Source organism: Zonotrichia albicollis, chromosome 4 (genome assembly GCF_047830755.1).
Source record: "Zonotrichia albicollis isolate bZonAlb1 chromosome 4, bZonAlb1.hap1, whole genome shotgun sequence".
Lineage (NCBI taxonomy): Eukaryota > Metazoa > Chordata > Aves > Passeriformes > Passerellidae > Zonotrichia > Zonotrichia albicollis.
The window spans coordinates 28611909-28635577 of record NC_133822.1 but is presented as its reverse complement, the minus strand read 5'-3'; the positions used below and the strand labels follow the sequence as shown (position 1 = coordinate 28635577).

Genomic DNA, 23669 nt, shown 5'->3' with positions numbered 1-23669 from the left:
AAAGCAGTGTGAAATACCCATTGATTCAACATCTAATTTTTCATGAATTAGCCAAGAAGTAATAAGAATAGATAGTGTAAGAATAGAAAGGTGCAACAGCAGAAGATTAAATTCCTGCTGCTTGCAGGTTTGCCATGGGATGCTGTTCTATAAAGGTGTGACCTTTTAATGACATTTCGCCACCTATAAGGGCTGTTGGATAGGCGGGTACACCTTGTATCACAGCAGTTCCTGGTGAGAATGAGGAGCAAGACCACCTTTGCTGCTCAGTACACCTTTGTGTGAAGACTCAGAGTTTCTGGAAAGCCCTGAATGAGACTTTGAAGGATTGGTCTTGATTTGTGGTATTTCAGAGTGTCTTTTAATTCTGAATGCTTACCTGAAGAGGAGAGGTTTGAAGTTAGTTCATACATTGATATATTAGATTGATAACAGGAAGTGTGTATTAAAAATAAATGATAGTGAAGAGAGGGAGACAAAGCAGCTTGGAAAGGAGCCTGGCAGTGCTCCAGAGATGTGTCCTACTGGCACTCAGGCTACACAAGCATAACTTCAGTGTACAGAAAAAAAAAGAGATCTTATGGTGTGTTAAAATGATTATTCTGTCCTTCAGCAACGTAAATAATAAGAAACAAACTCTGGTCACAAAACTGCTTGCCATGGCTTGGATCCCTTGATGTCTGAATGAGATGAGATAGGAAGTTTATGGCTTTTTCTTGAGACAGTAGTAGTAAGGCCCCCAGAAAAAGCAGAAGTAAAAAATGAGACTGTAATGCTTTGGATTTTTCAAATGTAGAAAAGGCCCCTCTGCTGCTCATGTTTAAATGTGTTTCATGCTGTATTTGTTTTACATGCTGGAGGCTGTATCTTCCCTCTTAAAAAAAACCAGTCCATTCACAGCCACAAATTTTGGAATGTAATAAAGTCCATGACAGGGTTTCTGCTTGGAGGAGCCATAAAATAACAGAGGTGACAGAGAAAATGTGTTTTCTGCGTCTCTTACAGAAGTCAGGGATCTCCTCCTGTTTATCCACCTGTGTAGATACACAGATCTGTGGTTTTAGCCTGAAGAATAGAACTGTGTGTCAGCAATTCTGCCAGTTTTTCCAGTGATACAAAAGACCTTTCATTTAAACCAATTTAGAAGGAATTAGGATGAATTATGTTTGAATTTGTTGTATCAGTGAGGGACGTCACTACACACATGCACTGTTTGTTTCCTTGGCAGCTCTGCTGGTTCACTGGAGCATTTCTTAACTTGCTTCAGGCAAATCAGTCATGGAATAATTCAGATCCCTTTTTTTTTTTGTTTGCTTTGTCATATACTGTTGAATCTAGCTTCCAGGTAGGGGGCAACAGAAACAGCTGGGAGAAGTAATATTTTTTGAACAGAAAAAGTAGGCAGCCTCTTGGGAGCCTGTGAAGCATTTCACCCTTTTCTTTTCACTAAAGTTTTTAGTTGTTCTCCTTTCAGGCTGATTAGTTCTCCCAAAGGTCAGCCTATCCCAGGATGTGAGCTTGGTGTAACTACATAGTGATCTGAGGGCAGTGAAGAGTTACCTTAAGGTTGCCAGCAGGCTGAACTGTCCTGTTGGTGTGTCCATTGCTTCCTGTTAAAACCTGGAATTTATCAGACTGGGGCCTCAGTTGAAAGGGACCTAGCAAGTTGAAAGGATCAGCAAGTCCTGGCCCTGTACAGGACACCCCAACAATCCCACTGTGTTGTCCAAATGCATCTTGAGCTCTGGCAGCCTTGGGGCTGTGATGATTTCCCAGGGGAGCCTGTTCAGTGCCCCACCACCCTGCAGGGGAAGAGCCTTTTCCCAAAGTTGCAGACTCACTGTCCTTCAGACAGGTTGGGGTGCTGAGTCACTGCCAGTGACACGGTTCCTACAATAGCTCATCCTGTGGAGAAGTGCTCATGTCCTGTTCAGACTGGCAGAAAACATTGACTTTATTCTATGGGCTTGCTTGTTTATTGGATATGGAAACAAAACCAAGCCTAACCTTGAGACTTTGTTTTCACAATTTAAGCATAACTAAAATATAAAAAGAAATGTCTCAGAAGCTTTCTAGGGTTTTTGTTTGGTCTTTTGTCTGTTTTTTCTCCTAGACCCTAATGAAAGGTTTCCTCTCTGCTCTTTCTTGCCAGATAAGGTCTGGTCCTTTATGGCCATTCTGTGAAGGCTTCTAAGACTTGCCAGTTGATCAGGCTCTGCTTTCTGACCTCAGCATGCACTTCTAACTGGTTGACAGCCTTTGCTCATATCAGAAAAATGAGGCTGAGTTCTTTCTAGATGCTCAGATGTCTATTTGGCCACCTTTAGCCCATGTGCTTGATTCAGGGTCTGGGATTGAAGTTAGACCTTTCTGTTGTGAGGAATGTGGCTGCATCACTAGGCTGTAGGGTTCTGGAGGGGGTTCTTTCCCTCTCCAGTTCAGTATTACTGATTTTACATTCATTGTAACAAACTGGAGAGGGCAGGAAAGATTTTATAGCCCATTACTTTTTTATTTCATATCAATTTGATGCAAGGTATGAATCAATTTTTGGGCAACCTTACCAATAGTTTTGCCTGTCAGAATAATGTAAAACTGTGTTTAAAAAGCCCCAAAAACAACAAACAAAAAACCCCACCCTCATTCCTCCCCTGAAATAGCTTGATAAATAACCAACATGTGAAAATTGGTTATTTACCAACTGAGACTCTATTTATCAATTAAGACTTACAGGACTGTAGTGTCTTGACCAAATTTCTGCATTTATTTTTATGGATGAATTAACAGAGCCTGAGAGAGTTATCTGATGGGCTTGTGGCCATTTGGAAAATCTGCAGGAGGTCCAGGGAAGGAGGTCAGGGTTCCGTGCCTGGAGCATGAGGTGGTTATTCCTGATGCTTTGCTTGCCTGATCATCAGTGTCAAAGTAAACAAGCTGGTGCCAGTTTCAGATTTCAGAAAGAACTGATGATTGGAGGCTCAGATAATCATAGTGAACAAGGATTTTGCTGCGAGGAGTGGCCATCACTGATCTGAAAATCGTTCTGAAGGGAGACAGACATGAGGGCAGCAATCGGAGCGCTAAAGACATAGTCCAGCAGGACACTCCTGGAGATCCTGCCTGCTGCTCAGGCGGTGGGGGAGTGGCCCTCTCCTCAAACCTCTGCAAGGTCACAGGTGTTGTGATGTGTCTGGGATGTTAGGAGCAGGTGGGATTTGTGTTATCTTTATTATCTGCCTCCTGAACCCATCTTGCATGCTGAAAGGAGATTCCACCCTAGCTGGCTCCCTGAGGGTCTTGGCTTTTGAGCAGCAAGTTTACCTGTCGGGATCTGTACTGTGATCCATATCAGGCATCTGATCATCCCCTCTTGAAGCACTTCTGTCCAAATCCTTTGTTTTCCATTATGTTTTGTGACAACATCTGTTTTCAACATATTTCCTGCAAGTCTTAGGCAAAACCAGTGCTTTAGCCAGAGTCCCACCCAGGCTGCAGGAGGGCTTCTGGGTGTTGGGCTCTGATGAGCCCCATGAGGGAGTTGTTTAGTTGTTTCTGCAGAATCTTGGGTGCTTCCAGGAAGAAGAAATGACCACAGAAAGGACAGGCGGCAAAACAAAACTCTGCTGTGCAAGAGATGAGGGTAGTCCTGCTGTGTGGTGGGATTGCAGTGCACATTATGTTGACAGCATCACCCAACTGGTTAAGCCCACTTAACCCCAAGATTATTTTTTAGGCTGTTGTGTTGTGTCTTCCACTGCCTTTCCTCTTCTCCCTTCTCAAGTTGCTCAGCAGAAGGAAATGGAGGTGTCAGGTGGGAAAGGTCAGGAGTGTTGGCAGCTGCTCTTCCCTCTACCCATAGCAGTAAGATGTGCTAGGGATATTTCTCCCTCCCCATTTTTCTTCCTGAAGCCTCATCAAATAAGTGAAGTATTTAGGTTGGAAAAGACATTCAGGATTATTGACTCCAACTTTTGAGAGATCCCCACCTTGTCAACTAAACCACAGCACTGAGTGCCCCGTCCAGTCATTTCTTGAGCACTTACAGGGGTGGTGACTCCACCACCCTGCTCAGCAGCCTGTTCCAATGCTTGACAATCCTCTCCATGAAGAAATTCTTCCTGGTGTCCAACCTGAACCTCCCCTGGTAGAGCTTGAGGCCATTTCTTCTCATCCTGTCCCTTGTTCTCTGGGAGCAAGGGAAGAGCCTGATCCCCCCCAGCTGTCCCCTCCTGTCAGGGAGTTGTGCAGAACCAAAAGGCCCTCCTGAGCCTCCTTTTCTCCAGGCTGGGCCCCTCAGCTGCTCCTCACATGACTGGTTCTCCAAACCCTTCACTTACTTAAAGTGTGAGTCATTGAATACAGCAAACAAAGAAGTATAATCACATAATGCAAATGTTGCGTAAAAGAACTGCATAAGAGGTATACATTTACAAGCATTGCAAGAAGGAAAAGAAAAGAGAAAAGAGAAAAGAGAAAAGAGAAAAGAGAAAAGAGAAAAGAGAAAAGAAAAGAAAAGAAAAAAGAAAAAAGAGAAAATAAAAGAAAAAAGAAAAGAAAAGAAAAGAAAAGAAAAGAAAAGAAAAGAAAAGAAAAGAAAAGAAAAGAAAAGAAAAGAAAAGAAAAGAAAAGAAAAGAGAAAAGAAAAGAAAGAGGAAGGAAGGAAGGAAGGAAGGAAGGAAGGAAGGAAGGAAGGAAGGAAGGAAGGAAGGAAGGAAGGAAGGAAGGAAGGAATTATTGAAAGGAGAGAAATGAAAAAACAAGTGACCAATATTTTAGGGCCAACAGTTGTCCTGACCTTCAAACATTAGCCTGTGAGTGACGGAGCCTCTGGGGGTAGCTGCCAGCAGGAATCCTGGCATGGATGTGCATCCAGGGCTGGAGAAACACTGCTTCAGAGCAGAACCCAGCTCCTGTTACACACCTGCTAGGGAAAGGCTGCCTTACTGCAAACAAAAGGGAGTCTGGCACCTTGCTTCTCGTCTGGCCAGCTTGCATTGCTGCTTTAATGTTTATAATATGTGGTAAACTAAAGGGTTGTGTCCTTCTTATTGCTGCATTTCTTTCCTTGTTTCAAGTCTTGGCTGCATAGATGACAATTTTGTGTCTTTTATCCCCTTTCCCTGGGAGTTCTTTGCTCTCTGCTGTGGGCCTGATACATGCTACCTTTAAAAGCCCCTAATTTCTAGTTTACAAAAAAGTCTGCAGGTCTTAATACCTCTGCCTTAGCATTCTCAGTGCAGTTTTCATCATAGTTTAGGAAGAGTGGTCTGTATATTCCTTATGTTTGCACTAAACAGGGAGCTCAATGGAATCTTTATTATCTATATGTGTATATTATTAAATAGTCTATAGTATACTTGGGAAGAATTTCTTTTGATTTCTTTTGGTTTTCAGATACAGCCAGGTTTGTATTTCAATATATATCCTTTGCATAAGGTCTTGGGAATGCACTAACACTGGCAGTTGATATTCTCATGGGCATCACAATGGGGTTTAAAAAAAAAAAAATTAAAAAAAAATTTAAAAGGGTTGCAAAATTGTCTAGTAGCAGGTACCCATAATAGGAAGCCAGAGATAGTCCTGGAACCAGCAAGGTCATGGGTGGCAAAAGAGGCTGGAGGAAGCATTCCCTCTCTGGGAGGATCCCCCTTCTCAGAAGGATGGAGCAAGAGCAGTAGAGAAGTGGTTTGCATCTCCTGGGAAGTCACAGTCATACTAACTCATTCAGCTTTGCTTTTATGCAAAATTGATGCAAATTTTGGTAAGCCTGGGCCAGGAGATGCTTGTCCTGGGACAGAGGAGCATGTTTCAGGACATCTTACCCAGGAAGACGATGGGCCCAAACAATGATGGTGCATGTTAAGCTTCTTTACATACAAGATTTAGTTTTGGACAGGAGAAAAATCAAAGTTAGCTGGGATCAAGAGTGCTAATGATTTATTCAGTTAGGGAAAGCAGATGGTTTTGTTTGTCTCTCTAATATGTTTTCTGTTTTATTGACAACTTTTAAGTGGTAAGAAGATGTACAGGCATGCTTTGGCTCCTGCAGATTGTAGCTGACCAGCAGCAACTCCTACTGTGTTCATGCAGGTGTGAGGGAGGTGGGAGCTGCCTTCTGCAGGCTTTAGTCTGTCCTTGAGCGCAGAGACGCCCTTAGCAGAACAAAATCCGTATCACTGATCATGGCTTTCCTACAGTCTGTTTGGAATAAAAATCTATTTGATACAACAGTTTATATTTTTAAAGAGAACTTTCAGCAGACTATCACCTCAACAGCAGTCAATAATGCCCACTTGTTGCTAAAACCCCTCAAACAGCATGTTGCTTCTCCTCTTCTTCATTCCCAGGGACCCTGGTGGGGAACAGTTACGATTTTGCCAACTCCTGGGCTTTGCACAGTGAAAACAAGCACTGCAAGAGAGTGCAGACTCCGAGCAACACCTGCAACATTTCATCTGATATGGCAGAGAAGGTTGGTGCTGCAAGATGGCATTCTGGTTTCAGTCCTCCCCTACTTGAAGGGCAACTTGCCTGCCCTTTGGCAGAAGAAGAGAAATCACAGAATATTCTGATTTGGAAGGGACTCACAAAGATCACTGAGTCCAACTCCTGGCCCTGCACAGGACAGCCCCAAAGTCCCACTCTGTGCCTGAGAGCATTGTCCAAATGCTACTGGAGCTCAGGCAGCCTTGGGGCTGTGACCATTCCCTGGAGAGCATTTTCAGTGCCCCAGCACCCTCTGGGGGAAGAACCTTTAATGATATCCAACCTAAACCTGTTATCTATCTATCTAATCTACCTACCTACCTACCTATAACCACCTTCCCCTTTCCCCCACCCCAAACATTAAATAGACAAACAAAGAAGACATCAGCTTGTTTGAGGCTGAAGTGTAAGTCTACTGCCAAAGAAATGATGATGTTACTTGGGAAAGGTGTGTTTCAGTGATTCCTGCAGAATGAAGAATTAGTTAATTCCCTTTCTGATTGTGCCAGCAGGGAAGCATCAGTTCTGAAGCCTCTGTGGGCACTGCCTCCCCCAATGGTATTTGTGAATTTGTTGCAGTTTATATACTTGGGAGTCAGCAGAGGAGAGGGATGCTCCAGCCAGGCTGGTTTTGACAGAGGAGATGTTTTCTGTTGGTGTTCCAAAAGCTCTGTGTCACTAGGGTATTTCCCTTCCCAGGAGGAAGTTCTTTCAGCTATGTGTACACACAGTAGTGCTGATTTAGTGAAGAAACACATAATTGTTTGCCTTGGCCAACTCTGTGACCCCTTTTGCTGCATCAACCTTTTTCTTCTTGTCTTTTATAAGTACAAACATGCTTCTTGTTTCCCTTAGACAGGGTGTGGATGCAGGCAGATGGTCACCAGCTCAGGGAAGAAAGTACCTTTGAATGTTTACTGAATATTATGACTGTTGTGGTAAATTGAGCCTTCATCCCTTGAGGGGTTACAACTGATTCCATGTACTTTGTTGTAAATCAAAATGATTTAGCAGAGTAATTGAGGCCGAAATGTAGTTGTGAGTTTCTCACTATTCAATTCCTGCAGACAGGTATTTGCTAAACTAGACACAAACAGTTTCTCAAGTGTAGTAGCACTTCCTGGAATATATCTGCTCTCCAGCTAACCTAGGTGCTGGTTTCCTAGCTACCTGGAAAAGGCTAACTAAGAGTTGGACAAGTTGCAACGTTCTGACTCTATACTTCCATTAAGCTTTTGGATGGGGATGCTTCAGTTATGTTATGAAATTCAGTGAAGGATGCTTGTGCTCCTCAGCACTTAAGCCTCACTACCTGCAAAACTGGCTGAGGAACTATGGTAGTGGTTTCAGGCTGGAAATCTCCAGTTTTCTGATGTTTCTTGCTTGGGCAGAGATGGTGTGTGGGGGGGGTGTGAACAATTTGGATTGTTCTGCCTGGAGAAGAGAAGGCTTTGGGGTGACCTCATTGTGGCCTTCCAGTGCCTGAAGGGAACCTACAAGAAAGATAGAGAGAGAGACTCTTGACAAGGGCCTGGAGTGACAGGATGAGGGGGAATGGCTTCACACTGACAGAGAGGTTTAGATTGGATATCAGGAAGAAATTCTTCCCTGTGAGGATTGGGAGGCCCTGGCACAGATTTCTCAGAGCAGCTGGAGCTGCCCCATCCTTGGCAGTGTCCAAGGCCAGGTTGGATGGGGCTCTGAGTAACCTGGGATAGTGGAAGTTGTCCCTGCCCATGGCAGAGGTGTGGACCTATGTGATCATTAAGGTCCCTTCCAACCCAAACCATTTTATGATTCTTTAAACCTGGTTACAGCTCTAGAGACTGCTTCTTGTGACTGGTTGTGGTCCCTGGAATTTAATCTGTTCAGGCAAGTTTAGAAAGTGTCAACATTGCAGCTGCGGCTGGGGAGTGGCATGCAGGGTGAAATCCAGTCTGTTGGTCAAGTACAACTAATTTGGATTTTATACAGATACTATTAAATATTGATGCTTTGTTGATAAAGTTATCTTTCACACAAACTGAATGAAATTATATTCTCTCTAATGTGAGTTCATAAGCTCACAGCATTAAACATTGCCTTAATTTATTTATTGTGCAAGAATAAACACAGCACTATTAACAGAAGACCAGCCAAACAAGTGCCTGCTGAAGAATGTAGGGCTTTTTAATAGTGTGCTTTGTTTTTGCTTGCCTCAGCTTCAGGAATGTAAATCTCCTTGGTCTTCCTGCCAGGCAGTCAGCTGTTAGGTGAGGGAAACAAAAGCTCTGCTTCAAGGCACTCCTCCCACCCCAGTGCCCCCACACTGGGTGGGTCTGTGGTTTTCTTTACCCTCTCTGTTTCCCCCCTCCCTGGCCAATAGCATCCTTGGAGAGATGGCTTCTGGCTTCTTTCAGCAGGAATTGTAATGACAGTATGAAGGGAAATGGATTCACACTTGCAGAGAGCAGGTTTAGATTGGATATTAAGAAGAAATTCTTTGTTGTGAGGGTGGTGAGGCCCTAGCAAAAGTTGCCCAGAGAAGCTGTGGCTGCCCCATCCATGGCAGTGTTCCAGGCCAAGTTGTATGGAGCTCTGAGCAACCTGGGATAGTGGAAGGTGTCCCTGCCCATGGCAGGGGGGTTGGAATGAGATGATCTTTAAGATCGCTTCTAACCCAAACCATTGTATGATTCTGTGCAGTGGAATCATGATTCTTTAAACCTAAACAGAAAGCCATGCTGTTCTTTTATCTTTAAATCCTAAAAATGTTAAATATTTTTTTGGAAGTTTCTGTCTTGTTGTCTTGTTTGGAAGTTTCTGTCTTCTTTCTGTTTTGTCTCAGAGCTGACACAGCTCTGTGTGTCAGCTGAGAAGTCTTGAACCACCTCACACTCTTATCCCACTGTTGCCAGGGCCTTTCCCTGCTCTCCACCTCTAAAACATACACATACTTAGTGTGATTAGCTGCCTTGCCTCAGGACCAGAGACCATTCCAAACTGGGCAGTGTTGGAGGGAGGAAGAAAGCCTTCCTACCATGCCCTGCCCTCTGCAGCTGATGTTTAGTTACCCAAAAGGAGCCTCACTGTATTATCTGATCTTTTTTTCACTGGTTTAGGCTGTTCAACAAAGTACTGCAATTTAACAGGCTCTAAGATGACCAACAGCATGGGTAACGTGGATCTGAAAGTATAAATGGGTGATCTGGAAAAGGATGGCAACAAGGCAGCTTTGGAAACAAAAATGTGTATGGTTTAAAGCATTGCAATTGATTATGGTGTTCTTATACGTTACCTTTATTTTGTAGATTTCACCTCTAATAGAAATGGTGTGTGGTGGCCAGAGGTCACTGTATTATTCACTTTTTTCTTCTCTAATTAGGAAATGATACCTCTTGTATGTTAGATGTGAAAATTATTGAAATTAAAAGCTTTTGCTGAAATTCAGCTCTTACTGCAGTTGGTAAAAAACAGGTCCCCCATTATCCCATGGAATACTTCCATATTAATAAAGAAATAGCATTATTCCCAGATCTGAAAACAGTAGAAATATTCAGCTTTGGACCATAATTCATCATGGCTGAGGTCAGAGGCAGGTCCAGCAAAGGTCCAGAGGTCCAGCCCTGTCCCTGAATGTGTTCAAGGCCAGGTTAGATGGAGCTTGGAGCAACCTGGTCTAGTGAAGGATGTTCCTGCCCAGGGCAGGGGATTGGACAAGAGGATCTTTAATGTCCCTTCCAACCCAAATCATTCTATACAATATAATAATATACTACATGGGTGAAAATGACACCCAATATATCTAAAATATAATTTTTCTTCATCAGAATAATCAGCATTCAAGGGAAGTGATTTCTTTCAGTTTTTACCTAGTCTGCTCAAACATACAGCCAGTGTTTGGTGTATTAAACATATTGGGTTTGGATGCTTTTAATGTGAAAATGTGGGAGGCTAAATCTTTCTCCATGAAGTATATTCCTGAGTGTTCTGGAGAATCCATATGTGTATCGCATACCATTGGGTTTAAATTCAAGGGAACAAGAGGGTGTCTTTGATTTCTTCTGTTATTTGTTAGGTTCTCTCTTTAATGGTAATTGTTAAGCAGTGGACAAATGCAGTTCATGCAGCAGCAGAAGGAAATGCTACAGAAATGGAAAGAATGTACAGAATTCCACCTCCAGCTCTGTGTGGTGGGCCTGGGACAGAAGGAAGGTCAGCAAGTTTTGTGGTTACTGAGGATTGCCAGTGCCAGGACCCCGCCAACCTATTTAAAGAAACATTTAAAATAGGACTAGTGCAGAAGGGAAGGGAGAAATTTTACAACCTTCACCTGCATTTCAGATACTGCAGTCAGTCCTGCTAACCTGTACCCTAAGCAATGTTTAAGCCTGAAGCTTCACTCTCCAGTCTGGTGGGTTTAAATACTTTGTGTAGAGTAGCTTCCATGAGCAGGAATGTTACAGCAGTGGCTGAGGGTGCCAAATATCTAATACCACTGTCCTCTAAACTAAAGAATAAGGACGTCTCTTAGTCCAGTCTGGCCAGTGAGTTTTAAAGAAAGGAAGGAATGAAAAGAAAAATGATTTGCAGAATGGTTAGAGTTGGAAGGGGTCATTGAGTCCAATTCCCTCGTTCCAACAGGGCCATCCTAGGTGCCATCCTCACATTTTGAATATCTCCAGGGTGATGGTTACATACCCTGTTTTTGACCACCCTCATGGGGAAATGTTTTGGTTTTGTATCTATTCGGATTTACCCATATTTCAGCTTATTTGTCATGATAATTGAGATAAGTTTGAAAGATGGGAAAATTCCAGCTATAACTTTTTGCCTAAAGTCACTGGAAAACCTGATGAAATTTGAATGGCAAGAAAATCTTTACACAGAGAAAAGGAATTGTTTATTGCTTTTCAACATATATCACTTGGTTTCTAGATAATCAGCTGGAGCTCAGCATAGCCTTTAGCTATGCTGTTAGTGAACAAATCCAAGACCAAAGAGCTAGAGGAAAATAAAAATGGGTTAGTCTTTTTGGTGTGTAATCTCCTTTGTTTTTTAAGTCACTTTTCCATCTAAAATGTTCCTTTTAGTGGAATATACAGTCTGAGTTTTGCTGTTTGAGTTGTATTACCTTGAGAAACTTCACTAGCTCAGCCCCTAAACAGGATTGTTGCATACACTGGTTTTCTACTGCACTTGATACCATCTGGATAAAGGCTTTGATCCAGGAGTTGCTGTACTGCTCATCCTCTGAATGGCTCTGAGCTCACTTTTGATTTTATCAGTTTCATCTCCGAGCCCTGCTTTAATAACTTTCTTGGCTGCTTCTGTTGTTGTTACTTCCACCCTTAGGGCATCTTTTCAGCTCTTCTGTACTTGTGTGAGTCTTAGAGCAGCACCAACCACCATTTATGTAGTTCCTGGTCCCGCCTGCTTCTAGTGTCTTTTTTTTTTTTCCCCATCTGGTTCAACATGGTGGGTGCTGTCTGGGGATCAGAATTATCCGAGGCTGGAGCTGAATTTCTGATTTTCACCATGTCCAGCTCTCATGTTTTAAGTTCCCCGAGTCCTTTCCCAGAAAGCTCAAAACTTCTTTGCATATGTGGTTGTTCCCTGAGTCCTTTGCTAAACTTGGAATACATTCCCAACAGAGTTCACATTTCTGGTTGGTTTGTTTTTGTAAGCAAGAAATTCTGTCTAGGCTCAGACATGTACTAGCTTGAGCTGATCACCTGAACAAAACACCGTTTAGACAAAATAAAAAGGTATTTTCTATTCAGCAGTTTTCCTATACAGGCACCATAGCTGCCATTCAGAGAAAACATCTTGATTTTTTTATTTTGGGTTTTTTTATCTACATTTTTCATCTCCCAGAAAATGAGATGCTTTTTAATTAATATTAATTTTTTTTTTACACAGCAGCTTGTATGTGCTGTCACCTCAGGTACGTGTTAAGTTTTTTAGAAGTAATGAATTGTAACTGTGAACCACTATGAAGAATATGCCCTCTTCTCTAACCACTGAGTATAACACCTAAAAAATACACCATGGTTTACATTTGCTTACATAAAACACTGACAAATAAGTAGAAGAAAGTTATGTTCCAACTCTTTGTTGTGCTGGAGTTGTATCAGAAAATTGATTTTTCACTTAGCTAAACTCAGTGCCATCCTTTCAGAAAGTTGCACTGAAGACCTCAGACTCATTGAACTGTGACATAATATGCACAAAAGAGTTTATGTGGGAGTCTCCCCTGGAGAATTTAACCATACTCCACATTTTCCTTAGGTTTTGTTCTACATACAGTTAAGTTTCCTCTCAGGTTTCTGCTGTCTGAAAGAAGAGGTCTCGATACCTCCTCCTATATCCCTGCGCTGTCCTTCCCTCACACTGGCTCTCACCATGCTGATTTAACTCAGGAGAAGAGCAGAACAAATTGCTTTTTTTCCCTGGGCTATTGTTCTCCGATTTATCTGAGCTAAATTGACCTGTTGAGCTTTGGACAAGCCAGCAGGAGCGATGGGAATCTGTGGCCAGAAGTGGAAAACAAATTTCATTCCTGGGATTTCAGTCAGACTCAGTCTTTCCTTCTGACACCTGCTCTGGCCACTTGTTATCCAAAAGATTGTCTGGTTGTTTTTCTTCCTACCTACCTTAGTTCCCCTCTGTTGCTGTGTGACTTTCCTGGGAATCCAGGCACAATCCAGTTCTTTTCTGGGAAGCCAAAGGAAGTAGAATGCCTCTATCCTTTTGCTAACTGACTGACTGACTGACTGACTGACTGATGTGTTTCTGTGTGAAACATCCCTTATGCGATGCTCCATTTTATAATAATCAGTATATTAATGTATCCATGCATGTAGTGAATAAATGGGTAAGAGCTCGCTCTTAAATAAGAGCTGTGATGCTGTTAACAACAGTGGTGATGATGTGTTTGGAAAAATTGAGTTTTCCCATCTTCCTGAGACTACAGGAAGTAATTTTGTTCCCTTTTCTCTCTCTCTGTCCCTTTGCTCCTCACTTCTTGCGCAGGGCATCCTGGAAACTTGCCAGCTGCTGAGCACATCGCTGACCTTCTCCCGGTGCCACCATCGAGTGGATCCTGAGCCGTACATCAGCCTCTGTGAAAGAGACATCTGTGCCTGTCCCCAGGGCGTGGACTGTCACTGCCCTGCCTTCCTAGAGTATGCCAGGAGCTGCGCTCACGAAGGAATCATTTTGGAGGGGTGGCCTGAAGAGAGCTCGTGCAGTAAGCTGGCAGATTTATTCCTAGGCTGCTCATCCCCAATAGGATTGTGCCTGTCTTGCAGATTTTTGTCCTGCAGCTAAAAGCAGCTGGTGTATTTTAGGAGGTTGGTTCATTTATAGGAAGTGCCTTTGCTCACTTCCCCCTTTCAGCTCTCCATCACCCATCTTTTTCTAGAAGTTCTTGTCCCTAATGCAGTATTTTTTGAACAGTTTATAAAGAAGATCCTGAGCTGTTACATGTCCCACCATAGTGTACACAGTCAGTGAAGACTTATTTGATACACAAACATATAGACTAGGATGTTTAGATGCTATTTTACATATGGTTCAGATGTATAACATTTTCCAGCCCGTATTTTAAGTCAGCATCTTTGTGAAATGCACTCTAACGTTTTTGCATAAAGACAATTGTTTCACCCTTTATTTGCTTGAATCAATTGCCTTGAAATTGAGATGTTGCCTTTTCTAATCTAATTTTTGTCTAGTTTAGTGATCCTGATTGCATCTTGAACTGCTGCCTTTATTAGCCCAATTTTGCTGAGTTCAGAGGTCCTGATTGCATCTGTGCTGAGGTTTTGCAACAGGGAAGTGCATACACTGACTGAGATGGATTGTATTTATAGAGGAAAAGTCATGTTTCCACCTACTGCTGAGAACTGTGGTTTAATAGAGAGAATTAAATAAATAATTTTAACAATCGACTAATATCATGTTCTCAGTGCTTTTTCTCATGTTTTTTTGTTGTGAGAAAGGACATTTTCCTTGGGATGTTTGTGTAAATTGACTACATGGGGTAAACTGTCTGATTTGTACTGATAACACCTTGTTCTCTGGTAAAGATATTCTGCTATTGGCCACTGAAGAAATCTGTGCCTTCAGACTGTGGTTAGGGCAGCAAGATGCTGCCAGCCACTTGTTCTAGGAATTGTACAGTCTGAGTTCTAGCAGTAATTTACTACCTTTCCATTGGGACATAAAAGCTCATCTCCTTGCTCAGGGTGTAAGCCAGGTAACCCATTTTTGCTGGGGCTCTTTGTAAGTCTGATTAAAAGCCACAAGTGAAATGAGCCTTTCTATAATCCCAGGAGCTTTGGAGCTCATTTCTAACCCTTGAATTCACGAGCTGCACTTTGGTGTTTTTCCTCTGAGTCAGGAAAGAGGGAAGTGTCCAACTGCCACAGTGGGAGCTTAATTTTCTATCACCCTTCATCTGTGCTATGGTGCTTTCTCAGGAGATGATGATGATGATGATGGAGATATGGAATACTCTGCTGTGTGGGAAGGGCTCTAGTGCTGGGCACACTGTGCCAAGTGTCAGTTGGTGCCCAAGCCCAGGGCACCCAGGGCAAGATCACTCCTTCGTTACCCTCCCACCACTTCAGCAGAGGATTGGCTGGGAAAGGGCAGTCTCCAACTTTTTCTTGCCACTTCATGCCCCTGCAGAATTGTAGGACATGGTGTGTGTATGCATTGAAGAGAAGGAATGCCTGTAATAATGTGTTTGCGTAGTGGCCTGGCCTAGATAATGGCAGCAGTGGAGATACCAGGCACGGGTGTTATCCTGAACTGGTGGTTCTCTGGAAGAAGGAGGATGGGATTTCAGAGTTTTAACTGTCTCCTGGTTCTCCCTGGAAACACCAAACAGGATAATTTCACAAATGAGTAGAGTAAGTGCATGGCTTAAAGGTGCAAAACAGCCACGACTGTCCAAATTGCTTAGATATTATTGCAAAACTTCTCCCTGGGTTTATTATTCTTAATGCACTTGGGTTTAGTTATTAAGACTCAATTTATTAGAAAGCAAATTGGCTTTAACCTCTGAGTATTTACTATGCTACCTGACAGATGATATTGCAGCAAATTGAAAATCAAATATTTCTAAAATGTTCTGCTTCTGAAAAAGAAATAATCATTTGGAAGCTGACATGACATTTTTGTCTCTGTAGTTCAGCCCTTGATAATGAAAGGATTTGTTGGTTTAATAGTTACTGAGGAATTTGCATTTCTAATTTCTTTTAATTGTTTCAGGGCCAAGGTGTCCAGTTGGCATGGAATATAAGGAGTGTGTATCCCCATGTGCCAAAACCTGCCAGAGTCTGAATATCAATGAAGTGTGTCATGGACAATGTGTTGATGGCTGCAGCTGCCCTGGTAATTTATTTACTGGGTTATTTACAGAGAAAAATTTGGCAGTCAAGCTACTATTTTATTAGAAGAAAGAAAGCTGTGTCTTCCCTTAAATTTTCTTGAAATCAGAAACACTTTTATTTTCTGGGACTATGCCCTAGAATAATCCAGTTTCTGTAGCGCCTGTATGCTCACTCCATGAAAGGGCCATTTTTCAGGGCCAACTAAAAAGTAAATGTTTCTGTGAAAATCAGTACTAACTAATATTCCAAGATTGCCTTTTTTTCTTGGTGAGAGACTGCTTGCCTTTGATGTACTCCTGAATTGCTTGGGTTAGAGGCAAATACAGTTAGGGGAAGAAACGGCAGAGAATGCACTGAAGGAATTTCTTGCAGAAAAACAGTACATGTAGAGCTTGCACTGCAAATTCAAAGTTCTTCATGATTTAAGTGAATAATTTAATTTATTATTGAATCTTCCATTCAGGAGATTTGATTGGGTTAAAGGGAGCAGCCCAGCTACACCAATTTTCTATTTCTGTCTGTTGTACTTAAAACAACTGCAGGAGGAGAGCTTTGTTCCTGGCTCCAAAGCTCCATATACTTCCATATGTAGCTAGTTTGGTGGTTTTTTTTTTCTTTTTTTGGTTGTTCACTGAGTGCTTTGTTTGTTTTGAATAGGACTATCTCTGCATTTCAGCCTGTCTGGGCTTTGTAAATGCACACAGGTGTTAGCGTCGCCTTGCACAAGATGCCAGGTGTGACAGAGGTTTGCAGAGCTTTGCTTTCCAAAACAAGGCAATAATGACAATGTCAGCCTCGTTTGAGGAGTTTGGTAGTTTCCCATTCAGCTGCCAGTCTCTTCCTTGCTGGGGGTTCAGAAGTGTGGCAGGACCTGCAAAGGTGACAGGTGATGTAACCAGACTCTGGAGATTATTTTGTTGTGAAGGATCCAGCTACTGTATTTGTGAAGGATCCAGCTAATGTATTTGTGTAGTCCTGGAAGTGTTGGAGAAAGCTGAAGGAGCTTAATTAATCCTCCGGCTGCACAAGCGCTCTTGCTGTACTTTTCCTTTGGTAGATGCATTGGTCTGTTCAGCATGGAAAAGGTCTAAGGAGAGAGGAACTGAGAGGTGGAGAAGCAGGAACTCCACAGAAAGGGTAAAGGGCATGAGAATAACAATCAGCAGTTCAAAACTTTTACTGGAGTTTGATAGAAAACCAGGAGGATCTGACAGATGACTAGAGGGATTTTTGATGAGGATTCTACCTTCACTTAGCTTCCCTCCAGTGCTCCAAGGGCAAACAGGATCTGAAGTATGTTTGACAAATGTCTTCCTTATTTTTTTATTTTTTCCCCTCTGTTAAATGCCCCTCATGGTTACATGAATTGCTGTAAATGGAATTACTCTTGCCAGGAAAAAAAACAGGCATTCTGTTTTCCTTGTGTTCTCTGGAGAGCCACAGCACTCTTAAATGCTCAGATCTTGTTGTGATTCTCTCTCACTGGAAGGATTTTCTCAACAGCCAAGATCTTTCCAGGCAGCTCTATAGGAAGAACAGGAGAAAGGAGACTTATCTGGGTCTTGGGATCAGTGATGACTGCTGCTGCCAGGGAAAGGAGCCAAAATCTCTGCAGGCAATTGGAAGGAGTCACTCAAAGAAAAGGCACAGAGGTGTTCAAGAAAACAAATGTTTTGCCACAGCAGCTCTTTTGAAAATGGCGGAATATCAACTCTCTCTCAATATAGGGGTTGAATAGAAAGCACTATAAACTAGCAATAGAAGCAAGGACAAGTTTCTACCTTAGAATAACCTTGTAACTCCTTTGTGCCTCTGTTTATCCTTAGAGTACAAAGAGCTCTCTCTATAGAACAGGTAATTATAGCTGTGTAATATAGAAACCTCAGCAGCTGGACTCAAGTTGGGAAGCTGGCCCTTTTGCTTTTTGCCTCTGCAGATGTTCAGCAGTGGCTTCTTTCTCTCAGACTCTGCTAAGAGTCTGAGACTTTCTTAAGTCTTTGCTAGACTTAAATGGTGTCCAAATTTGTTTCTTCATTTCTCACTTTGCCTCATCTTTGATTCTCTTATGATGAATACAAGACCTTCTGTGGACACCCTTTACTGCAGCCAGTGAAGTTCATGGTTTTTCCAACAGTCAAGTCCCAGGCCAACTTTTATCAATTTTGATTGTGCTCCTTGTGTTTAATTTGTCTATGTCCCAACATGTGTTCTGGACCTGCGGATGTGCTAAGCAAGGAGCTTTTCTGGGAGCAGGAATGCTTTGTTCAGCAGGTCTGAGGGAGTGGCAGCACCAGAAGGGAAGCAGACACCTGCCCTTGTGAGGCTTTTTGGCAAGCCTCATTCCTTTTTATTGTTGTTTATGACTAAGTATGGATAATAATGCATATGAAGTCTTGACGAAGTCTATGAAGAACAACAAATCTAATTGTATTTATGTTTCTGTCCCTGTGTGTGTGATATGGGTGTCTGACCTATCCAGAAGGGCTGCTCCTTGATGGTGACCACTGCATTGAAAGCTCTGACTGCTCCTGCATCCACTCTGGAAAACATTATCCTCCTGGCTTCACCATCTCCCAGGACTGCAACTCATGGTAAACCCTGTGCTGCTCTGGTGTGGTTGCTGTAGATAAGTACTGCACACCGGTCAGTGACTGCTTTGCATTATCTTTCTAGAAATCTCTCTACCTTTAAAAAATTTCCTTTCACTGGCAAAGGGCTTGCTCTCTTACTGGAATTCCTAGCCCCTTCCAAGAAGTGAGCTGTTCACAAAGGCAAAATCAGCTCTGTTTTTAAAGGGAGATTTGATCTGATAGAACAACATGAAGGTCACTCCTTCAAAGAGCAGAGAACTACCTGTTTCCTGTGGATAAGACAGACCAGCAGGTTCCCATGTCTGGATAGTGTCAACGGCGGTGTCTTTGTTTTGACTTCCTAAGTGTATTTAACCTCTAAACCCCATTTCTTTCCAAGAGGAGTTAGCCTAAGGCATGTCCTTGGAAATTATTACAGGGCTAATGAGTCTTCCTAGCATGGCCCACAATTTTTCTTTCACTCCTGAGTACCCAACTGGAGGGAAAAAACAGCACTTTAAAGAAAGGAAGAGGAATTAGTCACATATTCCTGATCTGGTTTTGTGTTCAGTGTGGACATATTTGTGCAAGGTGTTTAAACAACTGTTTACTCAGAAGTTTCCAATTGGAGCACAGAAGGAGGAGGACTCAATGAAGGCCATAACATGCAGAAGAAAGGTGGTCTGTGCATCATCCCTGTTAATCAGCAGCTATTCATTACCTGCACCACATGTCCCAGAACACAAGCCATAACCATGACATTAGCATTTTATCTTTTTCCGTGCAGTCCTCTGCAGCTTTGAGCTTGACCACATTGTTCAGCCTTAGTGCTCTTGGGAGATGAGTGTAACCTGACAGGCTGGGTTTTGTATTGCTTGTGTTTTGTTACTGCTTTCTATTTTTCAAACTTGATGCTTCTGTGGAGAACGTCATTCCGTTGACTCTGCATTTAACATCCTCAATAATCTGCCTCCCCACAAATGGTTTTCAGGGGCTGGGATAATTAAAGAAATGAGAAGAATATAGTAGCTCTTGAAACAAGGAGTGCAGAGGGGGTTGTGGAAGACACTGGAGTTGATCACAGCGGGGGAGTTCGATGTAAGAAGAAGTAAAGGGGAATAGATTTGTTTAAGGGCTAATGAGGCAATTTTCACTGCCTAATAAAGATGGGCTGTAAAGAAGATGGGGTCAAACTCTTCTCAGAGGCAAACAGCAAAACATTGTGAAGCAATGGACACAAGCTGAAAAGGAAATTCTGTTTTGACACAAAGAAAAATTCTTCTCCCTTCTCCAGTGCTGCACTGGGACAGCTGCTCAGTGAGGCTGTGGGACCTCATCTTGGATATTTCTAAACTCAAATGGGAAAGGTCCTCACCCACCTAATCTAGCTTTGACATTGCTTTCTCTGAGTTGGGGATTGTAGTAAATTATTTTCCTAGAAGTCCCTTCAAACTTTACCCCTGTGATTCTGTTGTATTGATAGATATACCTTGAGAACTGCATTGAACTCATTCCACATTAGTGGAATATAGATGAAAATTCCATTAAACACAGAGCTTTGACAAGGAAACCCAGAAATCCTTGAGTTCTGCCACCATACCTATTCATATTATCAGCAGTTGCTGTCATATGATGAGAAGAAGGGATGACTACATTAAAAAATGAAGTTATAGGAGATGGAAGGAATGTTGGGGACTGATCTAACTTCCCTAGGACAGACGACCATTTTCAGTTTTTTGGGAAAAATGTGCAACAGAATATTTATATTCATGTACTCTTAATTAACTTGCTAGTATCTCTTTCCTAGCATTTGTCGACGTGGCATGTGGATCTGCAGCAATGGGGAATGCCCAGGTATGTTGGCTTCACTCTTTTCAGGTTTTGACAAATAAGCCTTGCCTATGTCCCTCCCACTCATGCCCCACTTAGGTATTTTTTTTTACTCAAAAAAGCAAATCTTTGTTCTTCCTTGCTCGATCCAGTACAATCCAGTTGGGATCCTACTTTTAAGTTCTTCTCCTGAGACAAGTCAGACATTGCTCTGTGTGGTTTATGTGTAGCAATGAAAAATCCTGTTTGGTGGGAAGGCCGGTTCCTGCTTTGATTACTTAGTTTGCCAGTTATAAGTGTCTGTATGTTCAGAGGATTGGCTTGCAGGTAGAGGAACACTCCTGGCTTTCTTTGACCATGTACAATTTCTCATTGTACCTTACTGACCATGACAATTCCCTCATGGTCATGTTGTGGGTGAAGGAGGCACAGTCCCAGGGAGAAAATGGCTGCCCTGCCTTCCATGGGTGCTGACAGATTGGAGAGGCAGCTCTGCAGATGCAGACGGGGGTTATGGCTGGACAGGAAAACAGCAGATTTGCGGGCTTTGGTGGTTTTTTGTTGAGAGGAGACTGTGCAACCCTCACAAGTTAGGGAAATTGCAACAATCTTAGGGTGTTCTATCAAAAAAGTCTGTCATTTTTTGGTAACATGAAACTTGCTTAACCTATCAATGGTCCTTTTCCTCCTGCTTTAGAACAAAAGAGCACTTCCCCCAAAGTATCAACACTTAAGGAAGAGGATGGGGGGTGGTGTATGTAAATATTCAAAATGGAGATGACATTTTTAGTGAGCTGTCTCCTGTGCTTGTTCATTAAGGATCTCTTCAAGTGCAGAGAATCTCACTGTCTAAAACACAGCTTCAAGGACACAGCCCAGGCTGATTAATTACATCTTTTAGCTAATGGGCAGCAGCATGATTACAAACAAGAAATAGGTGCTTTTGTAACTTCAGTTTTTCCTTTTAATGTTTCCTTTTAAAGTTCTAGCTTTTAATGTCCTTGCTCTCTGGACTGTGATGAATATGGACCAAATTTTTATCCTTAACTCCAGCCACATTTTCTTCATAGTGATTATAGAAGTGAAGATAAATCTGATATTGAGGCTTGCAAACAGATGTTGATCTCCAGCTCTGTGTAAGAGGCAATATAGCATTGCAGCCTTTTCCTGAATTGGGAAGCTGTCCCAAATGAGCAGAAGTGGAAAGAAAAGCAGCTTATTTTTGTACCTTCTGCCAATATATCTAAATCAGTTTTCTACTAGGCTTGTTCAAGACTGAGTGTTGTATACCTGCAGCTGTTGTACGTGTGCCTGCTAAAAACTCTATAAACTGTACTGAGGGCAGCAGCCAAATTTATATTGTTACCTGTGCTGTTTGTCTCTACTTGAAGTAATATTGCAGCATATTTTCATTGTTGGTTAGTTACCACAAATATTTCTAAAATCATATGTCCAGAAAATTTATATAGTTACTTGTATAAACTTTAGGTAGTTCTGTTTTTCTTTTGATCCACTTTTTTTTTGTCAGGAAAGATTGCTTTCATATTGTGGGAGTGAATTGCCCAGCTTTAAAGTTGGTGATAAGGTGAATCCAAAGCTGAAGCTGGCTGGCACTACCAAGAGGCTTTCAAGCTGATATCATAACGGAAATAATTATGAAGGCAGAAGGTTTCAGGAAATTTCATGGGATGCATTATATCAAATGGTGTAGACAGAGGGATTCATAAGTAAAGACTTGGCCACAGAAAAGAAAATTCCCTTTCAGGAGCAGTGCCAAAGGCTGGGACTTGTCTTAGATAGCAGTCCTCAGTTCTCTGTGCCTCAAACCTGTCCTCGTTTCCTTGTTGCAGAGAATGCCCTGAAAATCAAACTCCAAGGGATGACAAATATCCAGGAGATGCTGGACTTCTCTTAGGGTGAATCAGAGCTGTGTAAGGCTGGGAATCCTCAGGATCTGTACTTTAGCATCAGCTGGTTTAAGATAGTAAACACTAAATAATATGCTGAAGAGGGAAAATTCCACAAGATGTTTATTAGACAGATCTTCTGTGGGACTTAAAGGCAGCGAAGAGAGAATAACTCATGGAGCTCACCTACCAGCTTGTAACATTTAACCCTTCTCCAACCTTTGCCTGGTGATGGCCAATGTATGCCCAGAACTTGTATTTTGTTCTGGGTGAGGAAGTGGCTGCCCACCTTATTTGCCATGGGATCGTCTGTAAGTGTGATGGTCTTCTCATATGGAAGATTTTCTTTGCAAGCTCTGTGGAGTTGGAGCCTTTCCATGTGTTTGCATGACGCGACACTAAATCCCAGCTGTGGTATTGGGATACTGCCTTCCTGGAAATGAAAAGCCACAACTTACCAAAACACCTTCAAATGTTGATATGTTTAAATAGCTCCTTTTTCTAGCAGAAAGATGGTCCAGCCAGGCTTTCCCATTATTCTGTGAGGACTTTAGATGTAGCTATTGTAACTATAGAATGATTTTTAACTTTCTGTTAGTTGATGTGATGGTTCAGGGTAAAGTCCAACATAAATTTTACCCTTGGAAGGACTCACACAGACATTATCTTCCAGCTCTTCATTCTCATAAAGTATTTTATACTAAAATAACATATTGGCATTTAAGGCATCCCAAGAAAAGAATATAGGCTTTTCCATAGGCACAAATTTCAGCTCTTGACTGCAGTTTATTCTGTGTTTCCCAGCTGTTGTTGGTTCCTCTGTTACTACTGGTAATATCTTACGGAAATAAACAGTGAGATAAGGATCTTGCTGGTGCTTTCTGGTCTGTGTGGCGTTCAGGCCTTGTACAACCTGTTCCACCAGGGCTGCTCTTCCCCCTCAGAGACTTGTGGGGGCTGAGCAGGATTTTGCTTGAATCTGGCACTGGGATGATTAATGGCTTTTTGCTTTTTCTAGGGGAATGCTCTGTCACCGGCCAGTCCCATTTCAAAAGCTTTGACAACAAGTATTTCACCTTTAGTGGGATTTGCCAGTACTTATTTGCCAAGGATTGTGTGGGAAATTCCTTCTCTGTGATCATCGAGACGGTGCAGGTAACAGCAGCCTCGGCTGGTGCCTCTGCGCATGCTCTTGAGAGTGGGGGCGGGGCTGTGGGACTATGACATGAATTGCAGATGCACAGGCCTACACAAGTAATTTCCCTATAACAGAAATGGTTTAAATAACAGATGCAGTCTTTCTCCTTAGTTAATAAGTATTTTGCTTCTCCTCACCACCATTCCCAGGAGCCTGCCTGGGGATGGAGACTCATGATGATGTTTGGAGAATGGGCCCTCACTCTTTGCCGGCTGAACAAACAAACAGAGGCGAGGGTGCACTCCTTGCCAGGCACCCTGGCTGCTGGTGCTTCCCTAATGCCTGTGGGGAAAGGACA

The 23669-nt window shown here is 42.4% G+C and overlaps 1 protein-coding gene across 2 annotated transcripts in view; it reads left to right on the top strand.

The window, feature by feature from the left end:
* Positions 1-23669, top strand: part of VWF (von Willebrand factor) — a 127563-nt gene that overhangs the window by 3731 nt on the left and 100163 nt on the right. Inside the window, exons 6-11 of one of the 2 annotated variants that reach the window (XM_074539258.1) lie at positions 6348-6472; positions 13501-13717; positions 15745-15867; positions 18349-18457; positions 20244-20290; positions 23192-23328. In XM_074539258.1, coding sequence (XP_074395359.1) covers positions 6348-6472; positions 13501-13717; positions 15745-15867; positions 18349-18457; positions 20244-20290; positions 23192-23328 — 758 coding nt within the window. Of the gene's footprint in view, positions 1-6347; positions 6473-13500; positions 13718-15744; positions 15868-18345; positions 18458-20243; positions 20291-23191; positions 23329-23669 lie in introns of both variants that reach the window. The other variant, XM_014270907.3, reaches the window with a different exon arrangement.